General features: G+C 55.6%; 1 protein-coding gene across 1 annotated transcript; it reads right to left on the minus strand.

The window, feature by feature from the left end:
- Positions 1-886: 886 nt before the first annotated feature.
- Positions 887-16,983, minus strand: SLC2A11 (solute carrier family 2 member 11). Its single transcript, XM_082640244.1, is given in 13 exon segments — positions 887-1,161; positions 1,380-1,507; positions 1,727-1,802; positions 1,887-1,988; positions 2,425-2,535; positions 2,651-2,838; positions 5,474-5,622; positions 6,139-6,268; positions 8,139-8,263; positions 11,346-11,430; positions 11,433-11,505; positions 13,734-13,832; positions 16,717-16,983. Coding segments are annotated over 13 exon segments (1,644 nt in total). The 5' UTR covers positions 16,894-16,983; the 3' UTR covers positions 887-960.
- Between the last annotated feature and the right edge of the window lie 957 nt (positions 16,984-17,940).

A 17,940-nucleotide genomic window follows, 5' to 3' on the forward strand; every position in this document is an offset into this window, starting at 1 on the left:
AAACTTATCAAATGTAAACTTAATATGGATACATTTTATTGTATGTAAATTATACCTCAATAAAGTTGATTTTTAACAATCAATTCCTCAGAAAATCCTTCCCTGACCACTCCCCTCTCAAACACCCCTTGGCAAACACACCCTTCAGAAGCTGTATTTTCTTCCGCTTCATTTCCCCAAGTCTGTTTGTTTTGTTTTGTTTTAAGATTTTTTTGATGTAGACCTTTTTTAAAGTCTTTATTGAATTTGTTACAATAGGGCTTTCCTGGTGGTGCAGTGGTTAAGAATCTGCCTGCCAATGCAGGGGCCACGGGTTTGAGCCCAGGTCCAGGAGGATCCCACATGCCACGGAGCAGCTGAGCCCATGCGCCACAACTACTGAGCCCACGTGCCACAACCACTGAAGCCTGCACGCCTACAGCCCGCGCTCCGCAAGGAGAAACCAACGCAATGAGAAGCCCACGCACCGCAACGAACAGTAGCCCTCGCTTGCCGTGGCTAGAACCACTAGCCCGCTCGCCACAATGAAGACCCAATGCAGCCAAAAATAAATAAATAAATAAATAAATAAATAAAACTTTAAAAATTTGTTACAATATTGCTTCTGTTTTATGTTTTGGTTTTTTGGCTGCAAGGCATGTGGGATCTTATCTCCCCATCCAGGGATTGAACACGCACCCCCTGCATTGGAAGGCGAAGTCTTAACCACTGGACTGCCAGGGAAGTCCACCCAAGTTTGTAATTGTGTTTTTATTGGTTTCCTGTTAACTGCCTCCAGACAGGGAGCACCGAGAGGTCCCAGACCCCACCTCTCCAGCTCACCACTGATGGCTAAACACCAGGCCTGCACACAGTAGGTGCTCAACAAACACCCATTAAACAAGGGGATGCAGGGCTGGTGAATGGAGAGGGCCTGAGGGAAGAGCAGCGGCCAGCTGGGACCCAGCCAAACCTGCTGAGCTAGAGTTCTGTGGACTGGATGACCTCCGGCCCGTCCACGCAGGGCCCTGGCTCCACCCCAGGGAAGTTGAGTCTGTGCAATTCCTCTGAGATGTCCACGAAGCTCTTGCCTCTGGTCTCAGGGAGGAAGAAGCCAGTGTAGACGGCCCCACAGACACAGACACAGAGGAAAGGCACATAGAGGAAATGGGACAAGCCCTCCTGTGGGTTAAGAGACCCAAGATCTGGTGTGGCCCATTCAGCCCCCACATGGAAGGCCCCACCACAGGTCCTGATGAGGGACTTGACCCTCTTGGCTCAGATAAGCCCCATCCCCTTCAGTCTCACACCTCCTGGATGGAGCCTCCCCTGGGGTTCTCATGCTGACAAGGACAAAACCTATGGCAGGGCCCCCGGGAGGGAGGGGCAGGCAGGCCTACCATGATGAAGGGGAACCCCAGCCCGACTAGGAAGAGCATGGTCCACATGAGCGCCCCGCAGACCATGTAGGCAGCAGGCCGGGCCATCTGGTCAAACAGCTCTGTGGCCAGGATCCCGGTCACTCCGGCTGGAAGGAGGAGTGGGGACAGGAGGCTGCCAGCCAGGGCTCCCTGGCCGGCCTTCCCCCCACCTTGCCCCAGACAAGAAAGTGGGGCCCTTCCAGAGCTCCTCCAGCCATTCCCTCCCAGAAGCCTGTACAGTGGGGGGAGGGCACACCCAAGCATCCTTCACCCAGACATCCGTGCTCCTTCAGCCAGGCCCAAAGGCAGGAGCTCTTCCCACTCACCAGGGCCAATGCCAAAGCTGAGGATGAAGGCAAAGACACAGGACATGGCCAGGTAGGGCATCCATGGGAGGGAGCTCTGCGACAGAGGGGCGGGGGTGGGGGGTGGTGAGGTGAGGTCAGGCGGGGCCCAGCCGCCCGGCCCTCATCCACGCCCAGCTACCTGCAGGCACAGGGCCGCTGTGAAGACGCTCCCCCAGCAGGTCATCAGGCCGTACCCCCCCATCAGCAGCATCCGTCGGCCCACCCTCTCGATCACCACACACTGCAAAGGAAAAGGAGCCCTCACTGATTCACTGGTGTGGGCCACGGTCGCGGTCCCCTCGGTTTGCGGGCCAGCAGTGGGGAGGGGCCTCATGAGGAAGCTGGGGAGGCGGGCGCGAGAGCAATTTACCGCTTCAGTGGATTAAGACATTATTTACTTCTCAGAGGACCTCAGTCATTCAACCTCATTCAGTTTCCCCATCTCAAAATGGTGGTGGGAGTGCCCGGCAAACTAGGTGCTCGATAAGTGCTTGCTAACTCGCCGTATTTTAACATAACGACCTGAAGTGGAAGTGGCTGAGCGCCGAAGCCTGCGGTCCCCGGAGGGCCAGCACCCCGAGGATCAGCACCCCGAAGGTGAGCACCCCGAGGGCCAGCACCCCGAACGGTCCGTCGCAGGGATGGGGGATGGGGTGTCATCCCGGAGGCAGACTCACGCTGAGCAGCGCAGCCAGCAGCTCGCAGCCCCCGGTCCCGATGGTGGCGTACTGGACCTTCTCCGGAGGAATCCGCGCCTGGCTGAACACTGCCGACGCGTAGGCGTACACCTGCCGGGGGGGGGAGGGGCGAGAGGCCGAGGCGCACCGGCTCTCTCCCGGACCCTGCTCCACCCCCTTCCCCCTCCCCTCTCCCCCCAACACCGACCTGGCCCGGACTGCTCACCGCGTCGTTCCCGCACAGCTCCACGGCCCCGCCCAGCACCACCAGGCTCGCCACCTGCCTCCGCAGCGCACGGTCCCGGAACAGCTCCCACGGGCGCCGCGCGCGCCGGCCCTGGCAGGCGGCGCGCTCCCGCTCCAACTCGGCCAGCTCCCCGGCCAGGTCCGCGGGGCCCCGCAGCCGCTGCAGCGCTGGGGGAGGGGGCAGGGCAGAGGACGCTGAGCTCCCTCCCCCAGGCCCTCTGTGGCCCCCACAGTGAGCTGCCCACGCCCACCTCCTTTCGCCTTCCCAGGGTCCCCTTGGTCTGATGGGGATGATCAGTTCACAGCACCACGGAGCAGAAAGGGCTTTAGAAACTCGGGGTTCTGCGGTTGCATCACACAGGACACGACAATTGTGGCAGATCTCCACTGCCGTCTCAGTTCTCCACCCGTCCCTGGGCCATGGGATTTGGCAATTGCTCCCACTAAGGAGGCGTGTATACATCTGCCCCTTGGTGCTGGGCTCCCCCCTGCGACTCTCCCTGGCCAGTAGAATTAGGCTGTAGGAGGGCGTGCCGCGTGTTCCAATCCAGCCTCAAGAGACCTGCTGGTTTCTATTTGGTCTTCTGTCATCATCATAAAAACTTGCGGTGGGGCTGGCCCACTGGTCCCAGGAAAAAGCAGAGATGGCCCAGCTGGGACCGTCCTAGATCAGCCAGTGCCCAGCTGACCCACACCAGTGACAGAGCCTCCAGCCAGACCTAACCTTCATCAGCCAACCCCAGAGAACTAAGAGGCTTGGGCTAAGTAATTGCTTCCTTGGTCTCCTGCGGAGGTGTGACTGTTAGGCAACAAGAAAAAAAACGGACCCTGGTGCCGGAGTAGGAGACGCCATAACTAGGGCCTATGACATACAGTGTTGGTTCCTAACCAGGCAGAGGACGGTGAGGAGGCTGGAAGAATGAAAGCCCGTGTAACGTGCAAGAAACAAAACAGGTCTAATGAACTTCTGGACTTGGGCAAAGAGATCTCCAAGTGTCGAAAGCATGAACTAGCTGCCTTTACCTGAGTATTCTGAGCTGATTGTAAGGTAAATGAGCTCAAAAAGACCTTCAGAGGGAACACAATTTAATCAAATTTAACTTATTCCAGAGCTTGCTAGGTTAGTTAAATAAAAAAGAAAAAGAAATCTGTTTCTCATCTCTAGCTTCTCCATCTAGCAGAGTCCTAGGTTAAATCACAGCCGGAGAGCAAAGACTAAATCCAGAGCAAGGCCAGCTAGCCCTGGCCTGAGGGTAAAGATCAAATCAAGGGTATGGCTTACTGCAGTGCCTCATAGACCCTCCTGGCTGGAAAAACGGGCATTACAGAGGCTTAAGGGTATTGGTCCACCGCAGCTCGACATGCCCTAAATTCCAGTAATTAGGTTGCAAGAGAGAAGCATGTCTCGAAAAGAATTGTGGGTGTGGCTTTCTGGCACATAAATCAAATGCACAGAAAATTCACATCATTTTTGGAGAAAGTTGTATTGACAGAAGCTCTGCCAGCCTGGATGAAAAGACACCAAGACAGTTCAAAATGTAAAGACTTCTGTGCCCCAGTTTTCTATAGGTACATTTTCCAGGGCCCTCTTCAGGTGTCAAGGAAGGTGATAGAAAAGGAAGGACTTCTCAGTGGCCTGGGGAGCCCCTCCCTGGGGGCAGAGCCAGGGCTTCATGCAGGAGCACTCTCCATCCCAGGGCAGGGGAACATGGCAGGGTTTTCCCAGGGGCACTCAGCATTGCTATGGATCGGCAACTGCTTTCTGCCTCCTTGCCGCCTCTTTTTTGAAAAACATTTTTTCACCAGTGTCTGCTGAGTGCGTGCGAGGCAGAAGACTTCTGTTTATCTCCTAGGTCTTTGGCTCAAGAAAAGGCATATATAGACTTGACATGATCTTAAGATCCTGGACTTCAAGCCTGATGCCATGATTGGGTGAGACTTGGTGGGGGTGGGGGGTGTTTCCGGATAGCACTGAGCATGTTCCTGCTCAGGGGAGGGACATGAATAATAATTGTGGCCACCATGGCAAGCTGGGAAGAATACATTAGTGGGCCCTGGTCTTCGCCCCTTGCCACATGAGTGGAGATGCCATGGATTTTCCCATCTCTGGACTTTGGGTTCAGTGACATGACTCTCCTTGGCTAATGGGAGGTTAGTGGGCAGGAAGGGACCAAAGGTTTGGAAAGTGCTTGTGCAGTGGATCTGCCTTCTGGGCTAGTCTGTCAGTACCAAGAGTGCGAGGAGCAGCGTGTGCAGCAGAGCTGAACTGCTCCAGCCCAGACCAGCCTCAACTGGCCAGCCCCAGCTGACCCCAACACCATGAGCCAGCCCAATTGAGATCAGCAGGGTCGTGCAAACAGCCCAGCAAGTAAATGATAGAAGATGCAGTAAAGGATTGTGTGCTTTAAGCCAGAGATTTTGGGATTGTTCCTTCGCCATCATTATTGTGGCCATAGCTAACAGGGAAGACCATCAGCCCAGCTGGCATTGGGCCCTTGAGGTCTTCCTCAGTGTTTCTTCATCTTGCATGTCAGGCAGAGGGCAGGTGGTGCTCCTTCTCTGCACCACCCTGGGGGTTCCCAGATGGCAGGTGCTGGGTCTGTTCCATCCCACTGCCTTGGCGCTTAGGACAGCCCCTTGATAAAGAGCTCTCTGAAGGGATGGATGGATCATGAAATTGAGGCACAAAGAGAGGGATAGCTTTTCCTGAATAAATGCGACCCAGGAAATGAGGACCCACGTGCTCTGGCCAGATGTGCCCCATGGTCAAGGGTGGTCTGGAGGCCCGAGGTCAGGGACTCACCTGCCAGACAGGCCTCGGAGTCTCCACAGTCAATGAGGAGGTAGCGTGGGCTCTCGGGGAGCAGGGGCAGGGAGGCCAGCTGGAGCACCCCAGGCACCAGGCAGCTGGCCAGCAGAAGGGGCCAGGCCTGCGGGCCACCCAGGAGCTCCCTGGGGAGACAGAGGAGAGGCTGGGCCAGATGCCTCATTGTCAGAGCTCTGTCCCCTACCGGCCCCCCTGAGGGCAGAGGGTCTGCATTACCCTGTGCCTCTTCCCAACCAGCTCTGGGTCTGGACACCCAGGTAGGGAACCACGATAGGACAGGGTCATAGCCCCACCTCATCCCTGGCAACTCCTCTCCCCAGGGCTCTTCCCAGGGTACAGGGCTCTGCCCTCATCTCCCTTTTCTGGGATGAACAGGACACGCTCCCTTTAAAAGCCCAAACTTGCACCCTCTCCTCTTTGCTCCCTGATCCAGAGAGGCGAGAAGAGGGTGACTCACACCAAGTGTGGCTGACTGACACCACACTGGCCAGATGCATGTGGACAGGGTTTCAACGCCTTCATACAAGGAAGCAACACCTTAATCCACTTGGGGGGGTAGGGGAGAAATTTAGGTGAAGAAGGGCTTTCCCTGGCATCCCTCTAACCTCTCAGTGCACGTGGGGTGGGGTGGTGGCACTTACCTGAGTCCAACCACCTGACCCATCACGATCCCCAGGGCGGTGAAGATGGCTGAGGTCATGGCCACAGCCCCTCGGAGCTCCGTGGGGGCGCTCTCCCCCAGGTACATGGGCTGGACGTTCATGCTCACACCTGGACAGGAGCACAGCAGCCGTCAGCCACAGGCTGGACTCCCGCAACGCTTGGGCCCGCCTCTCCCCCTCACCCCCGCCCGCCCCCGCCGCAGCCTTGGCACCACCAGCCCAACATCTACAGGCACTGAGTGCTGCTCCCTCAGCCCAAGCGCTCTGAGGGGTTCCTCCCCACCTGATGTAGGGCCAGCAGGACTCCAGTCAGCTCCCAGGACTTCTGAGAGAGAAGCCCTATCACCGGGAGGAGTGTGAGGGGCTCAGAGGGAGCAGATGCCCACCAGCGGCCCCGGCTCTCACCTCTTATATCAACTACCACTGCATGTTCTCCCCCATCTTGGCTTCCCTGGGGACGCACCTCGCACCCAGGCAGCCAGTGGGAAAATGGAACTGGATGGCGCCCCCACTGCCCACCCCAGAGGGTGACAGTTGGCAAAAGCTAGGAGGCCGCAGTACTGGGGCACCATCCACCTGGGAACACGTCAGGGAGTGCTGCTCCATCCCCTCCCTGACGTGGGAGCAGGAAACAGCCCTCAACAAGGTCCTGCCTCTCTCTGAGCACTGGGTGGGGGAAGCTGGGAGGAAGGTGGGTGCACTGATTGCCAGAAGCTCTCCCACAGAGGTACACCCACTCTTCCTACAGACAATTAGGGAGGGATTCCTTCTGTGCCATGTACTCAGGGCACAAAGTTTGACCTGGTCCCTCTTCCCTGAAATGTGGGCTGTTCTGAGTGACTCACTTCTAATAAGTAGACTGTGGCAAAACTGATGGTGTATGACTTCTGAGATTAGGCCATAAAATGCACTGGGACTGCGTCCTTGCGCACACACGTGGGCTCCCTCTCTCCCATCACTTCCTCTGGAGAAAACCAGCTGCAGTGCTGTGAGAACACTCAAGCAGCCCTATGGGGAGACCCATAAGCTGAGGAGCCCGGGGCTCCTGCAAACAGCACATGAGGGCGCCATCTCAGAAGCACGTCCTCCAGCCCCAGCCAAACCTCAGGTGACTGCAGCCCTGCCTGACAACTTGATCACAGCCTCCTGAGAGGCCCCAAGCCAGGACCACCCAGCTAAGACACTCCTGGTTCCTAACCCAGAGAAACCATGAGTTAATAAATGTTGCTGGGGCTTCCCTGGTGGCGCGGTGGTTGAGAGTCCGCCTGCCGACGCAGGGAACACGGGTTCGTGCCCCGGTCCGGGAAGATCCCACATGCCGCGGAGCGGCTGGGCCCGTAAGCCATGGCCGCCGAGCCTGCGCGTCCGGAGCCTGTGCTCCGCAACGGGAGAGGCCACAACAGGGAGAGGCCCGCATACCGCAAAAAAAAAAAAAAAAAAAAAAATGTTGCTGGTGTTAAGCCACTAAATTGTGGAGTACTTTGTTTCACAGGAATAGATAACTAACTAATAAAGACATCAGCACCTGGCTGTATAAACAGTAGGAGTCAAGGGGGATTGTTGATGGGCACCCCTAAAAGCCCAGGTGGACACGCTTAAAATTCTGCTCCCTCCCATGACAAGCCCCAGAGCCTGAGGGGTCCCTAAGAGGCTACTCTGCTTCTGTAGGGAAGATCAGAGAGCTCGTCCTAGATGCCTTTTCATCTTGACTGCCAGGAAGCTCCCAGCTTAGAGGACTTCTGTTGGTTTAAGTTTGGGGATGTTTGCCCTCCCATCCCTTACAACTTTTCCATTTTTCTAGATCCACTTTAAGTACCTAGTTATATGACCCTTTTAAGATAAATCATATCTAATCATTCTGCGAAAAAAAATGGCGGGCATGAATGGAAAACAAATCAATGAATGAAGGGAATAAAGAGGATACAGGAAAGAGTAGGAACAGAGGCAGGAGGGGATCCCCACACACACACACACTGTACCTGCGCTGACGCCCACGAGCAGCCGCCCCAGCATGATCATCTCAAAGGAGCCTGCTCTGCGGCTGAAGCCAAACAGGGTCGCTGCAGCCACCACGAAGATGTTATTCACCAGCAGGGACTTCTTCCTTGGGGAAGCCAAACACAGGCGAGAGAGGTGGGTTCAGTCCTGAGGACCACCCCTGGGGACCCTTCTCTGAAGCTGCAGCCAGCCCTGATCAGACCTGTGTGTGCATGAGGGGACTGAGTCAGGAGTGTGAGCTACACGAACAGAAATGACGCTGACCACTGTAGCTGGGGTCACTTGTGGGATGCCCCCAGGGGCCTACTCCCACTCCCCTCCTCCAATATGCCCCAAATTACTCTCCTTTCTGCCTCCACCATGGCTTGAAGTGACAGAACTCGTATGGCTTTATCCCTACAGATTGAGTATTGCTCTCCTCACACTCCTCTGTAAAGCAAAGGGCCTAATATCTGATTTCTCAGACTCAAGGAAACCCTGGGGAGGAAGAACAGGGACTTCTGGAGTGAGGGAAGGGACACCTGGGAAGACAAGTCCCGTCCCGTTTCCTCCGTGCATTGCAGAGTCACTGTTCAGAAACTTCAGGATGGCTGGGTGGTCTCTGCCAAGCTGGTTCAACAGGACAGACAGCAAAACAGGAAGGGGCACTGGGCATGTCAGCAGCTCCACACAATGAGGCGTCAGCTCTGGGCTCCTGACACCGCGCTCAGAGGCGCCGTCATGCAGGTCACCCAAGAGAGCCCACAGGAGGTCATATGGCTCATGTACTGACAAGGAAATGAGCCACAGGAAGCCGCTGGCCTGCTCCAAACCAACAGCACAGGGGTGAAAGATGGGCCAAAGCTCAGATCCCCTGGCCTAGAGAATGGAGAGTGACAGTGGATTATAACTTGATCCTGTGGTAACTCCAGTTGCGACTTATAAGCCACATATGGCTTCCTCACTGGTATAAATTAATACAGTACTTCCAGGACTTTCCTGGTGGTCCAGTGGTTAAGACTCCACGCTTCCAATGCAGGGGGCACGGGTTCAATCCCTGGTTGGGCAAGTTCTGCATGCCAATGCCAAGCGGTGCAGACAAAAACAAACAAACAAAAAAACACAGTAGCTATTTATCTGGCGAATGCATTTTGCTGCATTTCAATACACAGACGACAGCAGAAACATTTACTTCCGCCCGGCAGGGAGAGTACTGCACCTTTCCGACCTCCTTAGGGACATGGCAGTTCTCCAGCTCTGGGCCACACCTGCTCCATGGGGAGCTGCCTGCCTCAGGCATCTTGCTGGCCCGCTGCTTTGATGACTTTATGCTGAAAGGACCTGGGGAAGAGGAAGCGGCAAGTGCACCCGATGTCATGGTAACATACAAGCATGACAGAGCGGGAGCCGCCACACCAGTGGAGTTCCTGACGTCCGAGGGCACATTTCCTCCAAAGTGCAGGATGGCTTGCTGCCCTTCCTCTAAGAAGGATGGACAAATCTCAGATGGCTTCTTTCTACTTTGGAGGCAGCCTGTCCCACAGTGAGTGTCGTGATTGACACCTACACTGGATGATTTGCAAACCTGGAAGCTGTGAGTGGAGTATGCCCTAGTGGGTCCAAACCAGCTGCCAGATGCTCCGCCCCTCGACCCTCTAGACCTGGGAGATTGTGGTGCTCAAAGTGCCTCCAAGGAGAATCCCAGTGCAAGACCTAGGATTTTGGAGTAAAACCACTACTTCAGTGAATTACTACCCCCTTAATCAGAAATAACTCCTGGCTGGTCACTAGGCCCTAGTGGAGAATAAACACCAGAATGGGGTGTTTGGCTATTGTTTTAGCCAGCTGAGTCCTGGTTTTCTGTTACTTGCCGTTGATACTCCTGCTAAATACACAAACATGTTATCTGTGCAATTTTGCTTCCAACAAAGGAGGTTACATCAGTGAAAGCGGAAGGATGGGTGCCCATTGAACTCAGTATCGCATTAGGAACCCTGTCATTCAGAAGTAGATGACCTCAGAGGGTAATAACCTGCTGAAGGACCCACACCATCAGGACTGCCATGCCCACTCAAGCATGAAGATTGGGGTCACCCCGATGGGCAAACAGCCTTAGGCCGGTGGAAGTGCTGACACAAGACAGGAGCAGAAAACTTGAGGATGGACGTTCCCGAGGCAGGTTTTGGAGTGACCAGCTCCAAAACCCAGGAGCAGACCCTCTACCTATGTTTCCAGGTTCTGGATCATACGCTTTAAACTAAATTCATCCACTAGTTTCCTTTTTTTGATTAATTTTCCCTACACTTTCTTCTTTCTTCTTCCCATGAGGTGTCTTGAGGGCAGTTAAGTTTACCATTAAGTGTGTAGATTGCAGAATATCAACACATTAACGGCAGGGCTGGCAGATTGGTCGTCACGTGGAAACTCTGCACTCAGGGAGGACACCTCTGTTGTGTCGTCCCTGGTGGCTGTGACGAGGCAGTGCCCTGGGTGGTCTCAGGAAGGACTGAACCAACTAACGTGAGGAGGGGCACATGGGGAGCTGAATATATGGGTGAAAGGTGCTGACACGTGCTGGGTGGCCAGCCGTGGGGGGTACCATGAGAGCCGCTTGTTTTTCTGCCCAGCCTTGCTTCTCTCCTGCTGTCTCACGGGTGTAGGCGTGCAACCCAAGGTGGGCCAGGAACAACCCGTCTCCCTTGATTCTGAGAGCGAGTGAAGATGCTGGAGGTGGAACAAGGCTGGAGCTGATGCGCTGAAGGCATCTCCCAGGAGGAAAGTCCAGGCTAAGGTGGCCTTGCATCCTGCCCTCCCCAGGCCTGGCTTTTGACCACTTCCTTTTGTCCTATGAGTTGCCCCAGTATCCTTTGCGTTATCACAGTTTTCCATTCAGTCTGTCAGAGTCTGTCTCTCTTGTTTGCGACCCAAGATCTGTATCAGTTGGATACAAAGTGGGGCACTGGGGAGAAAACACCTGTTCACAGTCAGACAACGTGTGTTGTATTGGCAGCCATGGGTCCTCCCTCCCTCCCAGCATGGGACTCTTCCCTCTGCCACATCTGCTGGGAAATGTGAATCACCCAGTGAAACTGCAGGCAGAGCAGGAGGCCGGTGAGGAGTTGACGCAGGCCTGGGCCTGCCGGGCATCCTGCCCACACCCGGGGTGCCCCTCATTGAAGGGCATTTGGGGGCCCACGGGAAGCACTTACCTCCCCAGTGTGATGGCCAAGGGGCCAGCAAGCAGCGCTCCCAGAAGGCCCCCCACGGGGTACAGAGACACGATGAGGGACCACAGAGCAGGACCAGATGGTCGGGCAGCGGCCGGCCGGTTCGCATCTGCCACGTCTCATTGGTGAATTCCTGAATGTGCTGTGGACAGAGATGCCAGTCAGCCCCCCTGGGGCGGGGGCTCCCTCCCCACAACAGGCCTTCTCCCCACAGGCCCTGCCTCTGCAGAGCAGGCAAGTCTCCCCAGCAATCCTACTCCCTTCGGGGCAGGACCAAACTCACCCAACTGCAGGGCACTGTGCCGTCTCTTTCAAACACAGTGTCTCCTGGGGCTCAGAGCTGGCCAGTCTCTATGTGCCCCTCTGAGTCCACTAACAGCCCCCCTCCCCCACTTTTGGCCTGGGAAGCCACCTGCATGGGCCGCATCAGCAGGCTTCCCTGATGACCAGCTTTCTGATGGACTTGGCCATCAGTGAGCATCAGCAGAGCAACAGAGGAGGTGGGAGGGGTGTTTGTCCCCAGGGCTCCTTCACTGGGGGCACCTCAGGATTGCTGCAACGCCTGACCAAAAGACCCAGATACTCTCCTCTTGGTCAGAGATGAATGTCAGTGTCTGGCTGGTCTTAGGCCTCCCAACAGGACATGAGGGAGGACATGAGGATGACCAGGGGGTGTAGGTGAGCAGGCCAGCTCAGGGTAATGGCTGTTAGCCTGGTGCCCGCCTGGTCCCTCTGCGGGAAGGACCTGTCCAGGGGAGCTGGGACCAGGGACAGCTTCCCCTGACCTGGGCTTGAAATCCTCAAGGGTGACCATTCAAGGGGGTAGGGGAAGCCTCAGAAGCCAAGGAAGTCTCATTTGCAGGAGCCAGTGATGGCACATGGGAAGCAAGGCCTGAGAGTGTCCTGCTGTGGGCAGATCCCTCTCCAGCCTGCAAGTTTGCACTGAAGTGGACCCTCGCATGCTTGTTAAATAAACAAATAAAAAAGCAAACGGAGCTCAGACCCCCCTTTCTAAACCCTTCATTTCATCCTCTTTTAAGGGACTGGGCAGCTATAGTTGTTTCTGCCCAGAATGTACTCCCATCCCCAACTTCTAAGCAACAACATGCTTTGAGGGAAATTCTTTCCCCTTGACAATTACAGCCCCCTACACAGTTGGTCACCTGACCCAGGCCTGGCCAATCAAAGTGCTCCACCCTCCTGACCACATGATTGGCCTAGTGGGCATGTGATCCAAACCAGCCAAGCAAACTCTTCCCCAGCCTTTCTGTTGGAACTAACAGGGAGGACTTCTGTTTGGGGGTTCCCAGTCCAGGACAGGAAGTGAGCCTGGTGACAGCTGCTCTCTTGCACTGGGTGGAGGATGATGCCCTGCATGGATAGGGGAGCCCCAGTTCCATCCTGGGACCTGTCTCCTGCAGCCCCACCTCCTTCACAGCTATGTGACAGGACACTTGCCCTTCTCACTTAGGTGGGATAGAGGTGGCTTCTATCAATGGGGCTGAGAGATTCATCCTTTCCACAGGCATTTACGGAACATCGGCACAGGCCAGGACAGAGTCAGGTGCTGGGGACTCAAAGATGACTTGGACACTGAGAGGAGACCAGCAGGAGGCTGAGACCAAGGGCTGGGGAGGGAGGGTGACTCCAGCTGGGGGGCTGCTAAAGGAAGGCTTCAGGGAGGTGATGGCATTTGGGTGGCTCTTGAAGGGCTTCTTGCAGGCGGGGCAGAGAGGGCTTCCCATCAGAAGGAGTCTTCAAGGAAGGGCTGGGTGCATTTGGGGAACTGCATTTAACTTGCTTTGGTAGCGGAGTTGGGGGAACGAAGGTGGGAGACAGGTGGACAGGTTCTGATCCCAGGAGGCCTTGGACTTCAGGTGGATGAGTCTGTCCTTATTCCTGTAGGCACTGGGGAGCCACAGAATGTTTCTGGGCAGGGGAGTGGTTTGATCAAACTTGAGAGGATCTAGAAGGGGGAGGTCAAAGGCAGGTAGGCCAGTGATACAGGCAGGAAAGACGGGGTCTGAACTGGGATTGTGGAAGAGACCCGAGGAGAAATGGCTGGAAGCCAGAGGCAGTTAGGAAGGACTTGGTGTCCAAGAGGGAGGGAAGAGTCAGGGCGGACCCCAGTCACTGGGTGGATGGTGGAGTCATCTACTGACATCAGGGACTCAGGAGAACTTGCGAGTTTCAGGGGAGGATGCAGAGCTGGGTTTGAACTAGCAGGGCCTGTGGAACATCGCAGTGGAGGTGGACATGTGGGAGAAAGCGCCACCAAGTGGATGCTAGCCTGAAGATCTGCTGCAGGCAGCTGCTGGCCCTGGCCCAGCACCCACTGGGATGGTGATGGTGCACATGTGGGATACATACCGAAGTCGGGGCATTGATGATGGAGAGGTTGTAGCCAAATTGAAAAGTCCCACCAATGCCAGCTGCACAGATGGTCAGGAGCAGGACCCTGCCCTGGAACTGAGGAGAGAGGAGAGGACACAGAGTGCCTGATTACAGCCTCCACCAATCCCAGCACTGCAATCTATCTGAACCAGGCAATGATGGCTCCACTTTGCAGATGAAGAAACTGAGGCAGAGAGGAGTTGCCTAGGTCATATGGCTGGCAGGTAGCAGAGGCACCCCTAGCCTTCTGCTCTGAGTCCAGGATCTCTCTGCCCCTTCACCCCTGACAGCATTTTCCTGAGATGGACAGCCATTCCGGGCCCTCCTTGCAGGGCTGCCCCTGGGCATGCCTGCTGTGGCTCAGGGGACAATGCCTTGAGCTGGGGCCCCACAGGCGTGAAGCTCTGCCTCTGGCAGGACAGGAGTCCCTGAGCTACAGTGACTCGCCCCAGTGAAACTCTCTCAACAGAGTGGCTGGGCCTCCCTCTCTTCCCTCCCAGCCTGTTCTGCCAGGAGGCTAAGAGGAGGGGCCACACGGACCTACATGTGTGGGGGCCTGGGGGGCACATGGAGCAGCAGAGCAGCCTGGGTCCCAGTGCCAGCTCTGCCCTTCCTCCCTCATCTTCTCTGAGTGGCTTCCTCGCTGGCCCTGGTGATGATAATGGCTACCTTCAGGCTGCGGGACAGCCAATGCGCATGTGCACTACACACACCTGGTACAACAAAGGGCAGCTTTTCATCCTCATGCAGCACCCTTAGAGATGGAGGGAGAACTCCCCAAGGCACCCAGCTCAGCGCCCTGATGTCCCATTATTAGATTGGTATCTTTTTCGGGGGATTCACAGTCTTATTTATAGTTTTTCTCATAATTTTTAATTACAAAATAACATGCTCGTTAAATTTTTTTTTTTTTTTTAATTTATTTTTGCTGTGTTGGGTCTTCGTTTCTGTGAGAGGGCTTTCTCCGGTTGTGGCAAGCGGGAGCCACTCCTCATCGCGGTGCGCGGGCCTCTCACCATCGCGGCCCCTCCCGTTGCAGAGCACAGGCTCCAGACGCGCAGGCTCAGCAGCCGTGGCTCACGGGCCTAGTCGCTCCGCGGCATGTGGGATCCTCCCAGACCAGGGCTCGAACCCGTGTCCTCTGCATCAGCAGGCGGACTCTCAACCACTGCGCCACCAGGGAAGCCCCGCTCGTTAAATTTTTTGAAAATCCAGTGTACGCTAACAGTTCTCCACTCTCCCAAATAGCAGTGAACTGCTTCCCTCAGATATTTTCTGAGACATTCACAAAGTGGTTAACTATACAAAAATCAAATTGTTGATCTTTTCCTAGTAACTCTATACTACCTTTCTTGCTCGGGCAAATTGTCCCTCAAGTATATAGCACTGTGTCATATTTATTATTTTTTTAATACTTAAATACAAGCTTCAAGTCAGAAGGATGTTTGGCTAAGAGCTTTCTGAAGAATTTCCAGAATCTGAAGACTACTTACTCATTCATCAGTGAAATACCAAGTGCCTGTCCCAGCCAGGAACTGAGCTGGGAGGCACATATGCGGGGGAGGTGGGGGGAATGACAGACCTGCTTTCACCGTATTGTGAGAACCTGGCCTGGGGGTGGGGAGGTAGAGCAAGAGGCTCTGAGGGCAGGATCCTGCCAAAGATCTTGCCACAGGTCTGCAGGCAGGTCTATGACAGGCACCCTGGCTGCCCGCAAGTTCCTACAAGGTCTAAGTAACTTCCTCCCAAGCCTGAAGCCATAGGGGGAAGCCAGGTGAGAACCCAGGAGTCCCCTCTCACTGGAGTCACTGGAAGCACCCTGCTGGGCTGCCCGGAGGTGAGAGTTCCACTAAGAGAGCAGATCTGCAGGAAGCAGCAAGTCACGCACCACCTGATGAGAACGGAGCCCATGTGGCAGGGGTGCTGGCAGGTCTCCAAGACAGCATAAATTACTTCATTCCATGAGATCGTGCATGGAGATTGCCTAGTCCTCTGACTGGTCATGAAAAGCATTCAGACATTAGCTATGGTGGTGATTATTAAGTCAGTGAATAAAGATTTCTTGCTTCCCTACTGTGGGCAATAAATCTACTGTTCTAGGTGCTGGGGATATAGTAGTGAACAAAAGAGACGAAATCCGTGACCATTCCAGCGGGGGAAGACAGGCAGTAACAAATAAACAAGGAAAATACATAGTATGTCAGCTGTGCGACGTAGACAGAAAACAGGCGAAGGTGAGAGGGGGTGTCTGGAAAAGGTGGTCAGGGAATACGCCATGAGAAGGGGGCATCCGCACAAAGACTTGAAGGAGGTGAGGGGAAGCGCCATGCAGATCAGCGCCGGTTGGCGGGGGAAACCCTGAGGCGGGGTGGTGAGCGGTATAGGCTTGCTCTTCCCGCTGCCCCGCCCCCCCGGTGCAGCAGGACGGAACCAACGTGGAGATGAAGGCTGGGGAGAGAAGTGAAGATGGGAAACAGGCCCAGGACGGGATGAGGCGGCCAGGACTGCAGTGCCCAGGGGCTGCTGATTCTGGGGGCGTGTCCGGCCCACACGAGGACCAGAGGGATGCTAGCCTGGGACGCGGCCGGTGCTCAGGTCCCGCACACTGCGCCCCAGCCCAACACTGCGCGTGAACGCACGCTCTTGTTCGTCTGGGCCGAGTACCTAGCTCCACTGTGCAAACAAAGATCAGATACTTCTGTACACTGGACGCGTTCGTTGAGCCTTCCCGAGGGAACGCCAGTCCGTAATCCCTCATCCGAGTAGCCTGGGCCGGCAGGTCTCGGAATTCAGACGTTTGCGAAAAGCGGATCGGCGTGGAAGAGGGAAGCGCATGCGTAGTGGGCGTTTGCGAAGGCTCGCTCAAAGCTTACCTTAGCCAGAGCGCGCGGCCAAGACACGTGCGCAGGCGCACAGGGCGTAAAGGGGGTGGGGGGCTGGGGTCCCGCGAGCGGGTCACCTGAGTCCGAGGCTGTAACGGCGGCTCGTGTTCATCCTCCATCCCTCCCTTTCTGCAGCTCTGAAGGTGAAAAGCCACTGACTCCTTACTCGGCCGAGCCTGTGGCCCATCTCCGCAGACCGGAAGGGGGCTCAGGTCCGAAGTCACCACGGCCAACCCCTGCATCCGCCTCCGCATGTCTTGGCCTGATCAGCGCGCTCCAGACTCGCCCGAAATCCCGGCCCTGGCCCCTAGTCCCCTCGTCTCCTCCCCCGCTGCCGCCTCCGGAGTGACTCTCAGCCCGTCACTGCTGCGCTCTCCTTTGGACCTCCGCCGCCGCCCCTTCCGGCCCCTCTGCCCGGCCTCCTCTCACCCCAACCTGGCGCCCCTGCCCGCCTCCGGGAGGCCCCTGTCCCCAGGCACTATGAGGGCCGAGCCCTTGATTCTTCACAGACATCCCCACTCTCCTCCAGTACAGGTGTCCCCGCCCTTTCCCCCCCGGAGGAGGGACAGGATTAGGAGGGCCAAAAGGCAGACCCACCAGTCTGGAGAGCTCTCATCCGTCCGTCCTGGCAGAGCCAGTGACTTGGAACGCGGATGGGAGACCCAGTCTCGGGTTGCAGCCCAGGGATCCATTCCGTGAGAGGCCAGCTCGGCCTATGCGACAAGATTAGTCCGGCCCAGTGGACCTTGTGAGATGAGGAACCACCGGGTCCACTGGGCAGGATTAATCTTTTATTTCTCAGGGCTTCTCAGGTCCTTCATGAACCCAGGAGTTGGATTAAGGCCAAATCGAAACCAGTTGCCAAAGATGCTATTTTTGGTCATAGAAACATAGACCTGAAAATTACCCTAGGAAGTCATCTGAGCAAAGACTGTGATAGGACATACACCAGAAGGGATACTGTTTTATTTTTGCTGCCCTGAACTTTTAAAAGTTTCTGAAAAACATCATGCATTTTTAAAGGAAAAATATCGATACAATAAATAAAATATTAGCAGTTGCTAAGTGCGTGCCTTTCTGCATCTAATGAGATGATCCACTGCTGCGATAATACCGTCTTCGCTCCCTCCCCGCCGCCCCCCACCATGGACACCTCGCTGGAGTCAGCCCCCCAATGCGTGGGCTCCCCAGCCACTAACTATTATCCTTAAGCAAGGGAGCTTGAGGTTTCTCTTCGGCAAACATTAATCAGGAGTTTAACCTTGAGTGTGTAAAAGTCAAGGTTGTGAGTGTTTGTGGCT

The sequence above is a fragment of the Mesoplodon mirus genome (genome assembly GCF_964341445.2).
Source record: "Mesoplodon mirus genome assembly, chromosome: 13".
In the NCBI taxonomy this organism is placed as follows: domain Eukaryota; kingdom Metazoa; phylum Chordata; class Mammalia; order Artiodactyla; family Ziphiidae; genus Mesoplodon; species Mesoplodon mirus.